Source organism: Gobius niger (assembly GCF_951799975.1).
Source record: "Gobius niger genome assembly, chromosome: 24".
Classification (NCBI taxonomy): domain Eukaryota; kingdom Metazoa; phylum Chordata; class Actinopteri; order Gobiiformes; family Gobiidae; genus Gobius; species Gobius niger.
Window position 1 is genome coordinate 2,656,485 of NC_136875.1, and position 16,604 is coordinate 2,673,088.

General features: G+C 41.7%; 2 protein-coding genes across 2 annotated transcripts in view; one reads left to right on the top strand and one right to left on the bottom strand.

The window, feature by feature from the left end:
* The window catches only part of vps52 (VPS52 subunit of GARP complex), a 29,890-nt gene extending 28,040 nt beyond the window's left edge, over positions 1–1,850 (bottom strand). The window contains exon 1 of the mRNA XM_079582244.1: positions 1,586–1,850. Coding sequence (XP_079438370.1) covers positions 1,586–1,723 — 138 coding nt within the window. The 5' untranslated portion in view covers positions 1,724–1,850. The remainder of the gene's footprint in view (positions 1–1,585) is intronic.
* A 724-nt stretch (positions 1,851–2,574) lies between these two features.
* LOC306982489 (uncharacterized protein) lies at positions 2,575–4,675 on the top strand (the record flags this gene model as incomplete). The annotated part of the gene is made up of 3 exons (XM_079582425.1): positions 2,575–3,022; positions 3,484–3,610; positions 3,929–4,675. Exons 1-3 carry the CDS (start codon positions 2,823–2,825, stop codon positions 4,673–4,675), a joined length of 1,074 nt encoding a protein of 357 aa, XP_079438551.1. The 5' UTR covers positions 2,575–2,822.
* Between the last annotated feature and the right edge of the window lie 11,929 nt (positions 4,676–16,604).

Below are 16,604 nucleotides of genomic sequence, written 5' to 3' on the forward strand. Positions count from 1 at the left end.
CAGCTCATTCAGCTGCTTTTGAAAAGGACCTCTCTCTCATGAATTCAAGTTTGAGTTGAAGGATGTGTTGATGAGGAGGCTCAGCTCGGAGAAACGCCACCTGCAACATACTGACGTTTCCGCCACGAGGACTGATGTTACAGCTGTAGTTGGTCTGGTCATAGTTGCAGTTGATTATGTTTAATGTAATGATCAGTGTGCGCCAGGGCTGCGTGAATACCGAAAAATATGTATTTAATAGTAAATGTGCCCCCCCGTGGATTTCATATGCCCCCCTTAAAGGAATAGGCCACCGTTTTTACATACTAAGATATGTTCTTAGCTCACTTTAGTCGTGTTAATATCCGTCTGGTCTTTGTCCGTGCGCTCTGTCAGGCAAACGGAGCACATACGCAGCCTCTCCCACATGTCATATAGCTCCAAAAAAGCTCACGATAGAAGCTACCAAGCTCTTCCACATGTTCCCTATTTAAATAAAGTTACGTGAAGTGTTTTCATGCGAAGTATATTTACCCAGAAATGTAGCATGTCGATTTTATAAGCAGATAAAAAGGGGGACTATATTGTGAGGCGTAATGATACAGGAGCACAGCGTCCGCGTAGTAACTCCTAAAGACTTCCCCCGCTCACTTCCGTCAATAACCTTTAGGAGTTACTGCGCGGACGTTTTACTCCTCGTATCATTACGCCTCACAATATAGTCCCCCTTTTTATTTGCTTATAAAATCCACATGTTACATTTCTGTGTAAATATACTTCGCATGAAAACACTTCACGTAACTTTATTTAAATAGGGAACACGTGGAAGAGCTTGGTAGCTTCTATCGTGAGCTTTTTTGGAGCTATGTGACATGTGGGAGAGGCTGCGTATGTGCTCCGTTTGCCTGGCAGAGCGCACGGACAAAGACCAGACGGGGATATATTAACTCGACTAAAGTGAGGTAAGAACATATTTTAGTATGTAAAAACGGTGGCCTATTCCTTTAAGACTGACGTCTGGCGACGGCATTGGGCCTATTCCTTTAAAGGGGCTAGATGCAAGTTAGTCATTCTATACTCACTACTGCCACCTCAGGTCTTATGCTTAACTGCAGCTTCTATATTAAGCTCGTGCATGACGGCACTTCAGACCCGAATGAACACCTTTTTGAGTGACAGTGCAGGATTTTAGAGGCAGTTGTGGTGAACAGGTCTGGGCTCATTCTACATTAGGACATGGCTGGAACATGTAGGGGGAGGAAAATACTTAGTTTTAACATTTTTAAACTCCGTATAGTCCGTTTAAAGAAATATCATTATCATTATACTAAAAGAAAATACGCCTTAAATGCAGCAGCACCAGCCACTTCCCGAATGAGTAAACAGAACAGGGCTAAATGCTAACAGCCTCAAAACAGACTTCTAGGCAGTTATGTGAAGGAAGATTAAACCTTTTTTAATCTAAATCATTAAAACAAAAGTCCAAACTAAGGGTCTGCCTACATGGTCTCGTTAGAAACTAGGTAGATCATCACACAGGTCGATCGGACGTCAGAAAAGGGGCAACACGAGCTTTTCTGTTGTGTTGTGGGAGACGAGTGCTCACCTCGTCCTGTAAATAGGCCATGGCTCTCTCCGTCGGGTTTCTAGCGGTGTTTCCGTCCAAACCCGTGTCCAGTAGAGGCACGGGAACAGCCACGGAACCGGCCGCTTCAGCTTTAGCTTCAGCTGTCAGCTCCGCCATCGCTCCCCGGAACTAAAAAACAAACACACACTGGCGTCATGTGGTTCCGCCCGGGTTTGAGCGAACATTTACCGAACACTTTCCTGGATTCATGACCGGGCAGATCCACAGACTCACAGATAAGAACCGCACCGTGAGTGAGGGAGTGATACACACGGGGCACACAATGGGCAGTTCATGTTTTTTTAGGAGGTTTCAACTCGGACACGTTTAAACGAAGGACTCGTTTCCTGTTTCCCTCATTTAAAAATAAAATAAACAGAGGCCTTCTAAATTTGTAAAGGCTGCACATCAAACATTTATTTAAAAAAAGAAAAAAACAAACATATTTCCCAAGTTGTCATTTTTGTCATCGCACACAAAATAGCATATAATTGTATCAATTCAAATACATTTTAAATTCTTTAATATGATTTAATAATTTTATTGACACAATATGACACAGACACAATTTTTACTAAAATATAATTTTACAATAATATTTTTGCTAAAGATTGTACCAAGCTTTCTTTAGTTTGGCGATTTTTGTGATGTTTATAGTTTCACTTCCTTATTGGCTACGTGCACAATATGGCGGCCACTAACTTCCGGTCACGGGGTGTAAGGGAGGGTACTTCCTGTTGCTTCCCATCCTGCCAATCAACCTGGATTGTTGTCATCGGAGTAAACTAGCTAGCCAGCGAAAATGAGTTTGTTCGGAGTTCAAAAGCAGAGAACGTCCTTTCAGTGGGTTGGAGGATCGTCTTTACATTGTTGTGTCCCTAAATGTACATGTTCGTCGCGGTATAACTCTAGCTTGAGTTTCCACTGCTTTCCTGCTGATGTTGCAGTGCGTCAGCTATGGCTAGCTCGAATCCGGAGAGCTAGCTTTACTCCGAGCAGGGACACGAGAGTTTGCAGCCGGCATTTTTTACCACGAGATATCATTGTTACAGCATGGGGTAAGAGGCTGTTGAAAAAGGGGACTGTTCCTGTTCTGTTTGAGTGGAACAATTACTCACTCCCTGAGCCAAGACCCGGAGTGTGGGAGCGGAAGCCACGGCCGGAGGAGAGCGCTGCGGCTGCAGCAGACCTTACTGAGGACTTATCAGGGTCGGAGATGGAGGTTGTGGCTCCTGACCACGATTACTGTGTGTCGGCGGCAACTGGAGTAATGGCTAACGAGTTACTGCGAGAAAACGAGTCCCTTCGCAGACAACTTCAGCTGGCACGGAGTCAAATCGAGCGGCTGCAGCTGCGAACGCGTTTTTGCTTGGAGCGCTTTGCAGGCTCCGATGACCAGATTCGCCATTATACCAGGTAAGTTTGTATGTATAATATTCTGTATTTAGTTATAGTAACGTGTGCGTGTAGTTGACGTTTAGTCAGCGTTTCAACTAAAACAATGTTGACAGTTTACTGCTGAGTTGCGAGAAGTTTGCTCTCTGCCTGTGTGCGATTCATCTAAATCAAACTTCACCAAACTCATTTTGGTGTGGTGGGAATTGACAAACGAGCTACCAAAATTGACGAAAAAAAAACGCGCTGGAAAGGCAATAGAAAAGAGACAAGAACATAGCAAAAACACGTTAAAAAATTCAATGACAAAAAGTTATGGTCACTTTTGTAAGTCTTGGCTTTCAAATAAGGCAAAGGACACTGTTGCTTTCCAGTCAAGAAGCTTTTAGATTTGGGTATAGCCAAACGGGTTAAGAGGTTAACCACAGAGAACTGGCTTCCCATTAAGTTTGGTCTTAATTTTCTCTAAATATTTTTTACAGATTTGCCTCATACAGACACTTCCAATATTTTTGGAAGTTGGTCGAGTCCGCATCCAAGACCAAGATGATCAGGGTCACCAACACCAAGGCCTCTGCTGATGACTCTGCCAGGTTTCACACATCCACGGTATGAATCTTTTATTTTGATAAATAAGTGTATGACAATCAGATTTAACAGACTGGCTAGCCCCATCTTAGTGCCTTCATGGTTTATTCCATTAAAGTTAGTTACTGTCTTGTTTACACCTACCAGTAACACAACATATAGTGCAGGAGATCTGAAGTATTTATACATATTTGTGTTGCTCTGTTCAACATGTGCATTTTAAACAGTGGCCATAACAGAGCTGATAAGCTATGATGGCTTTTCTACTTTTTTTTCTTTGTGTTTTTATTTTTATTTTTTAATCTAAGGCAATTGTCAACAATGGCTTTTCTTTTGCAGAAACTTCCTCCTATTGATGAGCTGTTCCTGTTCCTGATGTACTTGTCATTGGGTCTGTCTCTCCGAGATCTAGCCGAAAGGTTTGACATTCATCGGACAACAGTAAGCAGGATCATCACCACATGGGCCAACTTCCTGTACCACCTGCTTGGAAGCAAACGCCTTTGGTTGCCACGTGAGGTTGTGCGTGCTCGCCTTCCACCTGAGTTTGCTGCATTCCCTGACACACAAGTAGTGCTTGATTGTACGGAGATCTACTGCCAGACGCCATCGGATCTTCTGTTGCAGAGTGAGGTCTTCTCAACATACAAGTCCCACTCTACATTCAAGACAATGATCGGTATGGCACCCCATGGTGCCATCACATTTGTGTCAGCCTTGTATGCAGGATCCATGAGTGATCGTGAGATCTTCAAGCAGTCAGGAATTATCAACGCCCTACAGCCAGATATGGCAATAATGGTTGACAAGGGCTTTCTAATTGACAATCTGGTTCCCTGCAAAGTGTACCGACCTGCCTTCCTTTCAGGGAAAAAGCAGATGAGCCCAGATGATGTTCTGCAGACTCAGTCAATTGCACGCTTGAGGGTCCACGTGGAGCGCTGCATCAGGAGAGTGAAGGAGAACAAACTGTTTGACAAAGTTGTCCCAGTGTCTTTGTGTGGGATCATTGATGAGCTGTTCAATGTGGCCTGTTACCTGGTAAATTACCAGAATGGTCCACTCGTTAAAGCATGGGCAACTTAATCTTATCAAAGCCCTTAATAAAATGTAAATAGCTGAATTTGATGAAATCTTTAATGAAATTGTGTATATATTTTTTCAACTGGAGAGGTAGTAGCCAAGATGATATTTAACATGATTTAAGAAAATACAATTTTGTCCTTACCCTTGACTTTACCTAAATGTTTGCAGATTGTGTTCCAAACATGCCTCTGAAATGTGATCGTGTACAACTGTAAAAAGTTATTGATGAGCTACCAAGAATGTGCTGGAGAGCTACTTGTAGAGGTCCTTCTGCTACAGTAGTGACTTTTGCTCTGGATTTCTTTTCTTTGAATAATATTTCATGTTTTGTTCAATACTTTTACTTACTTTGCAAGTAAAATACTTTTCAAACTACTATGTTTTTCTCCTTCAATGAAAGCTTATTAGTGGAAATCATATACAATTTAATAGAAAGATTTGTACAGTAATCATCCATGAAAAAAAGCACATACATTAAGTGAAATTATGTACAATATGCGTGGACAAAACACCACCTAAAAACGCTAATGTGATACCATTTGAGAAAGATTGTCATAAATGTAAATTATTCTATTGGTTGCATTCACATTCTAGAATTTGAGGTCACAATCTCAGACGAGGTGCACTCGAACGAGAGCAAGACCTGGCCCATTTTGTCATTTGGGATTCATGGCCCAGGGCCGCACAATTTTCTGATCAGGCGACCTTGCCCTGTTACAAAATGATTCAATGGATGCAACGCATAAAAAGTATACATTGCCACATTGTTACATACATCCATACATTGTTGAGTGAGCTTTTTTCAGGCTCTGTGCCGTAATGCTTTTTCACCACTAGATGGCACTTATACAGTGGAGCTGACCAACACTGTGTGATACAGTATGACAAAATTATGAAAGTGGCACACACTTTGAGGGATCCTCTACCCATCACTAGACCACAATACATAATCAGTGTTGTGATTGTTACCATATTTACTATCATTCTCTCAATTTTACACTTTAGGCTCTTTAGAATGCTGTGATGTCACGTGAGTGCAACCATTTACAAAATTGGTTGAAGAATATTTCATTTATCATTTGTCAATCTATTACATGTTTCACCCTTACCAATGAACACTAAACATTAAATCAAATAACATTTGTTTTCATTATAACTATGTACATTACATGAACAGAATATTCACATGATTAGATATCTACACACTTGACAGGTACACATAAAAGTAAAAGTGGTCCACCTTTTCCCTAATACTTTTAAACACACCAGGGTCTCTATAAATGCGTTGGATGAGAATGTCATTCTCGGCATAAACCACAAAATCACACCATCTCATTCCTGTGATTAGGAGCTGCCCTTGCACCTGCCAGTAGTAGCTGTGACTTGACACAAGTTTCATTATTCCACTACACTTTTTTAAATATTTACAATCTACATAACTTTTCACATTTGGACATTTTATTTCCAATAAGCCAAACGCTGGTCTCTCGGTTGGATCAAACACCAAACCATCCGGAGAAGAGCCTAACCATGGGGCATCTGGATGAATAACAAAACCACAGGGCCAATAGTTGGTGTTCTTGACCCTGCAGTATTCATTAATAGCGACAGGTTCTAGAGCAAGGCCCCTCTTCATGGCTTGGGTGGAAGCTGTTCCCTTCCTGATCCGCTGGGCTAAACCGAGAGCAGAACTGGACCCTCTAACGTGGCACACTTCCCGAAACCGCGAGGATGTAATGCGCGGCTTCCTTACGTTGTACCACTCCACTGTGGCGCCCTGCTCCCTCGTGGCACCTTCTACTTGTCGGGCCTCTTCCAGCGTTGTGGCCAGACACTGCAGTTCCAGCTGCTGCTGGTGGCCGCAAACAAACTGGACGCAGGTGGACTCGAGGTGGTAATCACCCAGAGGCAGCAGCGGTGGTGGAGGGGCATCCGGATGGCGAGTGATGACTCGGCTGACAGGCAGTGGGTGTTGAAAAGCAATAGGGCTGCCTTCCTGCACTTTTCCAAAAGCCGAGTCGACGAGAGGGACATCGGCGCTGATGGCCATGGTGGTGATGAGAGACGCGAGGTCAGCTGGAAAGTCCTCATACACCTCTGCAACCCGGAGGACATCAGTGTCAGGCATTTCTCCCCGCACTGCTTTGTAACTTTTGCTCCTGAAAAAAAAATTAAACCAAAGTTAAAAAAACAACTCCACAAACAACTCCACGAGAACTTTAACAACTATTACCTTACACCATTTCCAACAGTGGCTGCTTTGGCCTTGCGGACACAAAAACCATGTCGCGTACACGGCCTGGTTTCACACCCTGGCAGCACATAAACTGACATTAGTTACAGTAAATACTTGGAGAGAAGGCATGATATATGTAAATGTACATCACATAAATATTAGTGTCATTATACATAATGTGAACAGGTCTATATATTTAACTTATGTTAATGATGTCACAGAAGTTAATAAAATGTCACTATTATTTTATCATGTCTCATAGTACAACACCCAAGCTGGCCTGGATCTACAGGGGTGCAAGAGGGTGCATTGCAACCTCATTTTTTAAATGTTTGCAACCTCTGTTTTAGTGGCGTCACAATATATTTTAGTGGCGAGAATCTCTAGTTGATCCTTTTGAAACTCTAATGCGCCCTCAGTCAGGTTGTTCTGGGGCCAGCGCTGCACCAAAGAATTGACACTTTCATTATACCAGAGTTAATTCACTGCCTCCTCAAAAAAAACTCCACAGCCATTTGTGTCTTAACAAGCAGCAAAAAAGTGAGCACATCCAAGCCCATAGGGATACATAAAAATATTAACCAACTGGATCCACTTTGAATCCCTATGGACATTTTCATATGGGTAGGCTCACTTTTTTTATTACCTTCTTCACTGTTGTCCCATTTAAAGTTATACAATATTTGCTGAAATATGATGGGTGTACTTAATTCCTTTACATACTGTATACATCTCAGGTTCCGTTGAGATGTACACTTACCATGGTCCTTGGTTTGTGCCAGCTTTGTTCTGTCTCTGTGCAGCTCAGCACTGGTGGCACAGCTGACAAATTCAGAGCAGAGTAGTGTGCGGTCTGGTACAGCAGAGCAACACTGTGATTGCACAACACGGTACCAGCCGCACAAGAGCACTCCACCTCCGCTATCTCCACAGGGCAGCGGTCTTCAAACATAACCTAAACATAAAACAAACTGTCACAAAAACAGCAGAATAATCACCATCGTCAGTCGGCCGCTAGAAAATGAGAATGTGGGAGCTGGCAAGTCAAATATAATATCAAATATGTAAAATATAATGAAAGTGGCAAATGCTTATTCTGTCATGTAAACATCTATAATTTCCTACTAACTGTCCCATATTACTCATTTTCACATTAAGCTGGGAACACAATTCAGGATTTCAGAGTCTTTGCAGATTTCTAACGTGCTTTGGCTTTACACTCCAATTTACATTGATGGTTTCTTTGTTATGAAAGCCCAAATAATGTAATTTAATTAATTTAATAACAAAAATGGTTTACTTTTTACAGTAAACTATTAAGTCATCATAGATACAGCAACAGATAGTTATAAGCGAGGATGCCTTGATATTTTGTTTATTGTGCGAATGTCTGCATTTGCATTGCAGTGTAATGAATCCACACACAAAAATGTGTGACTGGGAGGTGGATCTGGGGGGGATTTTAAGTAAGCACCAGGATGCATTTAGGTCTCATAGGACCCAAATGCATCCTGGCCAGAACCTGTACTGCGTTCCCAGCTTTAGACAGAACAAATGAAGTCTTAAGCAGACTGAACTGGCTCGTGAACTGGCCTTAGCATTAACAAAGTGAAAGAATTCGAACTTAAAGTAGAACATGGAACTGACGCCATCAAGACCAGCTTTGGGGTTCTCGTGAAAGCTATTGATGCAAGTATGCACACCCTATCATTTAGCTAAATCTGAAGCCGGATACACTATAAATTACGTTGCCTAAGAGCTTCTAAAACATTTTCTTGCCAGCATTACGTGTCGATGATAATTATTTCCCGAAATGCGAACATAAATGCGTGAAATTCAGCATAAAGTTAGATGGAGCGTACGTTTACCTGCCGCGTTAGCTGCAGCCTTCATAAATAGAGCAACTTGCTAAATGTACTCAATGCCGTCAAGTAACAGCAACTAGGCCTACAAAACTTTAACATTTGTGACATAAGAACCCCAAAACATAGTCCGACTGGCATGGAACAGATGAGCGTTTTTGTTGTGGTTTCACCCTACTCTGAGTTCATGTGGCTTGTCATGCTTTCGCATGGACCTGTAACAGACTGCCCTGACGCTCACCCTCCCTGATGGGTCTGGGTTAGAAACTGTGGAGAATTAAGACTGTAAGACAACTCAAACTGTAAAGACTGAGCTTACTTTGGAACATAAATTTTACAACTGAAGAAAGGCACACAACAAAGTTAATGAGCGCTAAAGCTAGTTAGCCTGACAGTGACGGGTCGTTCTTTTGTTTTACTTACCTTCATAGTTGTCGATGTAGTTAGACACATAAAATTTGAAGCCCTTCTCCTTCTTGCAACGGGGAGCCGATGATAAAGCCCGAATCAAGCGAAGAACGTCCTTAATAGACACTTTTGGCAGGTCCTGAAGACAGCGGGTGTAAAACTGCGCCATTGTTTTCAGCCGGCTCAGAACTGAACCGGAAGTGCAAGCAATCACACCGTGGAATGCGGAAGTGAATTTACGTTGCCCGGTGCAACAAGCCAATTGGACACTGGCAGGAAGACACAGAAGATACAGACGGCATCTTGTCACAGAAGGGGGCGTGGCTTCGCTGAGGGGCAAAATAGAATCTTTTAGCCATTCTCTGGTGGAATATGAACTTATTTATCACACATAAATAAAGTCAAGTGTAAATCGGGCCCATATGGATATTTTCTCACAGCAGATTGTGCAGTAGAAGTGAAAAAACGGCAGTATCAGCAAGCGCTAGCTAACCGTTAGCATTAGCCCGATGCTAACATGAAGCATCAAGTTAGCATTCTCCGTTATTCATGTATTTATGGGCTGTTGAACCACTTTGCTCCTCTCTATGTCTTTGTTTCTTTATTTAGTAGAAGCTATATTCATAATTCAGCATTTGTTAAAGTAGTTTTTGAATAATTAAAGAAAGTTTAAATTGTTAACTGTTTTCAAACATGACCATATATGGGTGATTCCAGAGATGCCGTCTGTATCTATTTACAATTTTGAACTGTTGCTGTGCCAACCATGTTAAGTCAATGGGCTATATGCACAGTGACCCCACGTGATTTCCGCCTGGACAGTCAGCCAGAGGCTGTCCTTCCTGTCTGTTATCTCTTCCCATTAAAAATTAGCAGGTCCCACAGAAATGAAGCAATAGCTTAAGATTTGGTAAAGGACAGCGAGTAAAAGTTTGGATGTGGCTGGAGCAGGTTAAAAAATATTACGTGAGACGCAACGACTTGACTGGAGGAAACCTCCGTGTTCATAACGGTGGATGTTTTTGTCTTGAAGCTAACGCGGCTAACAAAATAAAAAATAAAACTAGCGCAAAGTTGAGAACGAGCCTGCGCAAAAAAGAATCGTCCTGTTAGTAGTTTAAATAATATTTACTTGTTTACATGTTATATTATCATTTTTCAACACTAGCCTTTAGCTCTAAGATAAAAGCTCCTCCTTACGACAGCTGGCGTTTCCTTTGGGTGCTGGATTCACAGCGAACATGATGTTTGTAATACGTTGCTGTGACTGTCCATCAGTAACTCGTTGTCCTTAACCAGATCCTGAGCTATCTCTATGTTTGTGTAGGAACCTGCTAATTGTGAACGTAAACGACCAGCGACAGGAAGTGCTGCGTCTGGCTGACTGTCCAGGAAGACGTCACGTGGGGAAACTGTGCATATAGCCTATAGGGAATGAGTCAAACTGCTATGGAATTTACCTTCTTCTATGTCACTTCCTTTAAAATAACTTTACTGCCCAACATTTTATTGAGATTGCTGCTTCACTATCAATGAAATGATAATTATGCAACTGATGAACTTGAAACTGACGTCGCACTTTAAAGGCACTATATCTTTAACTTTTTTCTAGTAAGGGAATGAAAAGAAAATTCTGTGCTCATTTAGTGTATTTGTTGGCATACAGGGGCGGACTGGGACTGAAAAACGGCCCTGGACTCTGACCAGCCTGGCCCAAGCACTTCCCCAAAGACATATTTTAACCTCTTACCTCCCGTCTTAACCGAGTGCCTTTTCTCGAGTTCAGCTTTACCCAAATCTAAAAGCTTCTCAACTGGAAAGCAACGGTGTAACGCTTAATTTGAAAGCCAAGCCTACAACAGTGATTGCTGCATTTTTGTCACATTTTTATGTTGTTTTTTGTTGCTTTTTCATTGCTTTTTTGTGGCTTTTTCAGTGATTTTGCCTTTATTCCTTTTCCATCGTTTTTTTCATTGCTATGTCGTCATGTTTTCGTCACGTTTTTGTCACTTTTTTGTTGCTTTTCCGGCACATTTTGTGTTGCTTTTCACCCTCGTTTTCGTCGCTATTTCAATGCTTCTCTTTTAAGCTTTTATTGGGTAAAGCTCGGTTAAGGTAAGAGGTTAAGGAGAAAATTAAGAGGCCGGATTGGTGGCCCGAGAGCCAGTGGCCCTTCTGTGCTCTTCCAGAATGGACATATGGCCAGTATATGTAAAGCATTTGCATTATTTTTATGAACTCGCGGGCTGTAGTTTTCTTGCATTTCTGTGAAATTGACCCTGAGAAAACGACAAAAACATGACAATGAAGTGACAAAAACATGCCCGAAAGGTGACAGAAATGAAACACTTTTTTAAGAGCGTTGTCCTTTGTCCTGAAGACATGCTGATCATCTCCATAGCGGGGCAACATCCTGAATTAATGGTAAATGTGTTAATTTGACTGCATCACATTACCCCACTCTCTCCATAAGTATAGGATTAGCTTTAGTTTGAGATGGCATTGTCCCGCAGAGGTGACGTCATTTCCTGTGGAGAAGTGGAGCTCCACTGATCACATGTCCACTGTGTTCAGGCCCTTCTCAAATTAAGTGCAACCTACCAACAAAAAAAGCACATTTTATTTTCCAGCTCTAGCACCTACCTTGATAAATGACCATGTGGAAGTACTTCAGAAGTAGCACTGTAAGTTACTATAAAGTACTACAGTGACTACTTGCGCCGTCTTGTTAAGTCTCACCAAATAATGTAAAACACTCCCTCAAAACGGTAACATCTGTGGCAACATTTCAGAGTGTCCTTTTATCATAAGCTTAAAGGGATATTTCAGGATCTTTGACATGGGGCCTCATTTCCTAGTTATCCAGAGTGTTGCTGATTTATGGAGATTTTTTTGTTGTAATTCATGCAGTTCTTATATTTGAAGAGTTTCGTGGTGCTAGGCTAGTGCAAGGCTGGTGCATTTCTATGGTATCAGCTAGCCTGCATTAAAAACAGTGTGACCCGCTCCACAGAGCACCTGAGGCAAATCACTTATAACACCAGACCAACCGTATAAATGTCTGTGTCCATAGAATAATATTTGGAATATAACTGACCTGCATCACATGAATGATCGCATTTTGAGGGACTATTTTCTAGCAGATCACTCCACCGCTGCGTAGCTTATCATGGTAAGTGTGGATACTTGCTCCTCTAAGGTCCATGGAATTACATGTGGTGTGCCCCAGGGCTCAATTTTAGGCCCAGTGCTTTTTAATCTGTATATGCTCCCTCTTGGTGATGTCATCAGGAGACATGGAGTCAATTTTCACAGTTATGCTGATGATACACAGTTAAACATCTCCATGTCTCCTGATGACACCAGGCCAATAGATGCACTTTTTAACTGCATATCAAATTCTGGATGGCAGAAAACTTTCTCCAGCTTAACCAGGACAAAACTGAAATGTTAATCATCGGCCCTGAGAGAGAGACTTTTACCCAAACTACAGTCACTGTCTCTGAATCCTTCCTCACAGGTGAAGAACCTGGGCGTGATCTTTGACTCTGAGCTGGCGTTTATTCCACACATTAAGAATATCACAAAGATAGGTTTTTACCATCTAAAGAACATAGCCAGAGTCCGCCCCCATTCTCTCTCGGGCCAACACGGAGACGCTCATGCATGCTTTTATCACCAGTCGTATCCACTACTGTAATGCCCTGCTTTCTGGTCTTCCCAAAAAGAGGATCTCAGGTTTACAGCAGCTCGTGTCCTGACGAAGACCAGGAGGCGGGACCACATGACACCGGTTTTAGAATCGCTGCATTGGCCCCGTGTGTTTCAGGATTGATTTTAAAGTTCTTTTAATGGTTTTTAAATGTCTTAATGGTCTTGGTCCTTCTTATCTTTCAGAACTGCTTTTACCTTATGAACCTTCACGGACCCTTCGCTCCTCCGGCAGGGGCCTCCTAGTTATTCCTAAAGTCAACAAAAAGACTCAATATTACGGCCCTCGCCTCTGGAACCACCTGAGGAGGAGCTCAGGGCTGAGGAGGAGCTCAGGGCTGAGGAGGAGCTCAGGGCTGAGGAGGAGCTCAGGGCTGCAGAGAACGAAAATGTTTTTAAGAGCAGCTCAAGACCCACCTTTTTAGCTTGACTAATCTATTTATTTAATCCTTATATATAAAATATATATATGGGAGGTTGTCCCAGGCGCATTGTTTTAAATGTTGTAATCTGTAAAGCACTTTGTGATACCTGTATAAAAAGCGCTTTATAAATAAAGTTTGATTGATTGATTGATACAACCACAAAGCTGATGCTGCTCAAAGACAAGTTATTTTAAATGCAAAATGGTTAAAATTATTCTACCGACACAGACATTTATATGGTTAGTCTGGTGTTATAAGTGATTTGCCTCAGGTGCTCTGTGGAGCGGGTCAGACTGTTTTTAATGCAGGCAAGCTGATCGTAGAAATGCGCTAGCCTTGCATTAGCCTAGCGCCACGAAATTCTTCAAATATAAAAACTGCATGAATTACAAAAGAAATATCTCTAGAAATCAGCAACACTCTGGATAACTAGGAAATGAGGCCCTATGTCAAAAATCCTGATACAGTATATCCCTATAAGGCGCACCTGAGAAATATTCATGTGTCTCATCAGCTTCTTGACCAGTCGGGGGGAAGGGTTCTCTTGACAAAGGAGATGGGCTCAACCCACACAGATTTAGACAGATTTGTGAAAAACGGGAGCAAAAAAACAAAAGTGTGGCGTTTTTCTAGAATTGTTCAGTGTATTTATTAGAGCGAATCCAAATGAATCTCGGACACAGAAAGGACTGGTGTTGGTGAACTAGCAAAACCGCATCGCGCAACGAGACACTCACGAGGTACATTTAGTCATAAAAAATATATATATTATTGCTTTCGATGAACAAAACAGGAAGGCGGTGGGGAAAAAAGGACAAGACGACGATGTAAAAGGAGTGAACATTGATGGCGGAGAACACTATCCTGACGGCTGTTCTGAGGTCTTTAAAGCGTCACAAATAATATACTCACACATATGACGTCAGAAACCACACACATCTGTTGTTGCATTATTATTTTTTTTCCCTGAAGAAATCCCTGCTGCTCAGCTCGTTTCTGTGACAAACACAACAGGACCGCGGCAGTGTAGAAAGTCAACCGGGGTTACCGGTTTACAAAAATATTAACCATTTAGTCACTGCTAAGTAGGGCTGGGCACCGGTAAAGAAAACCAATCAGGTATCGGGGAAAAAAATCTAGGTACGACCGGTATGGAAACAAAGAAAAGTATCAAAAGAAAAAGATTGAGTCTCAAGATCCAAGTTTTGATGCTATTGGTCCGGGGGCAGAATCTAAGGAAGTGACTTCATTGTTTCAGCTCAATTCAACATAATTTTATAATTTGTGTTCCCAATTTCTTATCCTCATTTTTATGATTAATATTTCCCTATCCCCTCATTTTTAAACTGCCCATTTTCCCCACATTTTTCGCAATTGTATTTCCTCAATTTTTTGAAAAACATTGGGTGTTTGCCCCATTTTCCCCCAACTATATTAGACATTTTTCAATTATTTTTGACCCGATTTTTTTCTGTTTTTTTCCCAATTTGTTTCTCTCATTTTTGTATTTTTTTTTTACTACTGTTTTCCCTATTTCCCCCCCATTTCCCCCCAAATTATTCCAAATGTTTCACACATTTCCTGACTTTGGTAGGGCTGGGTACCGTTAAAGGGGCTGGATGCAAGTTCGCCATTTTATACTCACTACTGCCACCTCAGGCCATATGTGTAACTGCACCTTCTATATTAAGCTCGCGCATGACGGCAATTCGGGCCGAAGTGACACAATTTTGAGTGACCGTACAGGATTTTAGAGGCAGTTTAGAGGAAAATACATAATTTAAACATTTTTAAACTCCTTATAGTCCCTTTAAACGGTAACTACTTGGTACCGACCGAAAAGCTCCGGTAGGGGGCGGTATTCTGTGCTAATTTTCTGTACTTTTTCTCTCCAAACATCAATAAAGGATCCACAGTGAGTCTAAAAAAGCCTGAACTCATGAGCAGCTTCAGCGCAAATGCAGATGTTTTCTTAAAGCGAAGCAAAGCTATAACGTACTAACACCTTAGTCATTATCAGAGATGGCAGAGCCGCGGTTTGATTAGGACTAAACCAGGACTTACAGAAAACTGGTTCAAAACCAAGACTAAACCAGGACTGAATTAGAAACTAGAGCTCTTAGACAAAGAGAAAAGCAGTGACAACACGAAACACATGGGCTTTACCTTTAGCTTTAGCCCCGCAGAGCCTGAAGTTACTGCTGTTGTTGCTAAACTCCAGCTGCACCGGAGCATTGTGAATAAAGTGAGCGCTCACTCTGCATTAGCCATTTTTGGAACAGTTATGGTACATTTTTAGTGACAGAGTGAGTGCTCCCAAGTCTATCTGAAAGAAAACGACGTCCTGATGTGGATCTGGTCTGTCTCTGCAGCTCAGAAGGTAACAATGTCCGGTAAACACTTTACATTACGGGCCGGAAAGTCTGTGGTACTTACAGTGGTAATTACAGGATAATTACTAGGTCATTATTGTGGTACTAAAAGTCATAATTACTAGTCATTAGGGTGAGGGGTTAGGGAGACACAGAGTTACCACTGTATCTCTCATTACTAGGAGATACAGTGGTAACTCTTTGTAATGAAGGTCATACTTCTATGTACTAAATGATAATTTCTAGTAGTTTCAGTGATACATCTATGGTACTTATTGGTACTTCAGGAATACTACAGCAGCAATTCATAAGTAGTAAATGTGGTACTTCTACATACAGACGTCATTTCTAGGATTGTGTGACTATAAAACAACATAAAACAGCATTAGGGAAAACAAGAAGTACAACCTTCATTACTAAGAGTTACCACTGTTTCTAGAAGTATATAACTTGTAATTCTCACTATAGTATCCTTTAAGTACCACAATAAGTACCTAGAATTTCCACTGTAATTACCACCATAAGCACCATTGTAAGTACCACTGTAAGTACCATTGTAAGTACCACTGTAATTACCATTGTAAGTACCAAGGACTTACCGGCCTGTACTGTAAAGCGTTACCCAATGTCCTTTTTCTCTTTTTAATCGCTGCTTAAGTGGGAATTCTGCTCAAAAAATGAAGTTACAGGTGACGCTGCTGCGGCCTGTGTTCTTTCTGTTGTGCCGTTTTTGGACTTCCTCCTGAACGAAAAAAAAAGCAGGTATTGTTAAAGTAGTGGTATTGAAAAAAACAGCACCCAGCCCTGGACATCGGGCATGAACTCGCTATTGTAAATGTGCAGCTCTTCCTCACATTATTGTTCTGTTTTCTGGTTCTAGTATTGTTCGGGTATCGGTGCCCAGCCCTACAGCTA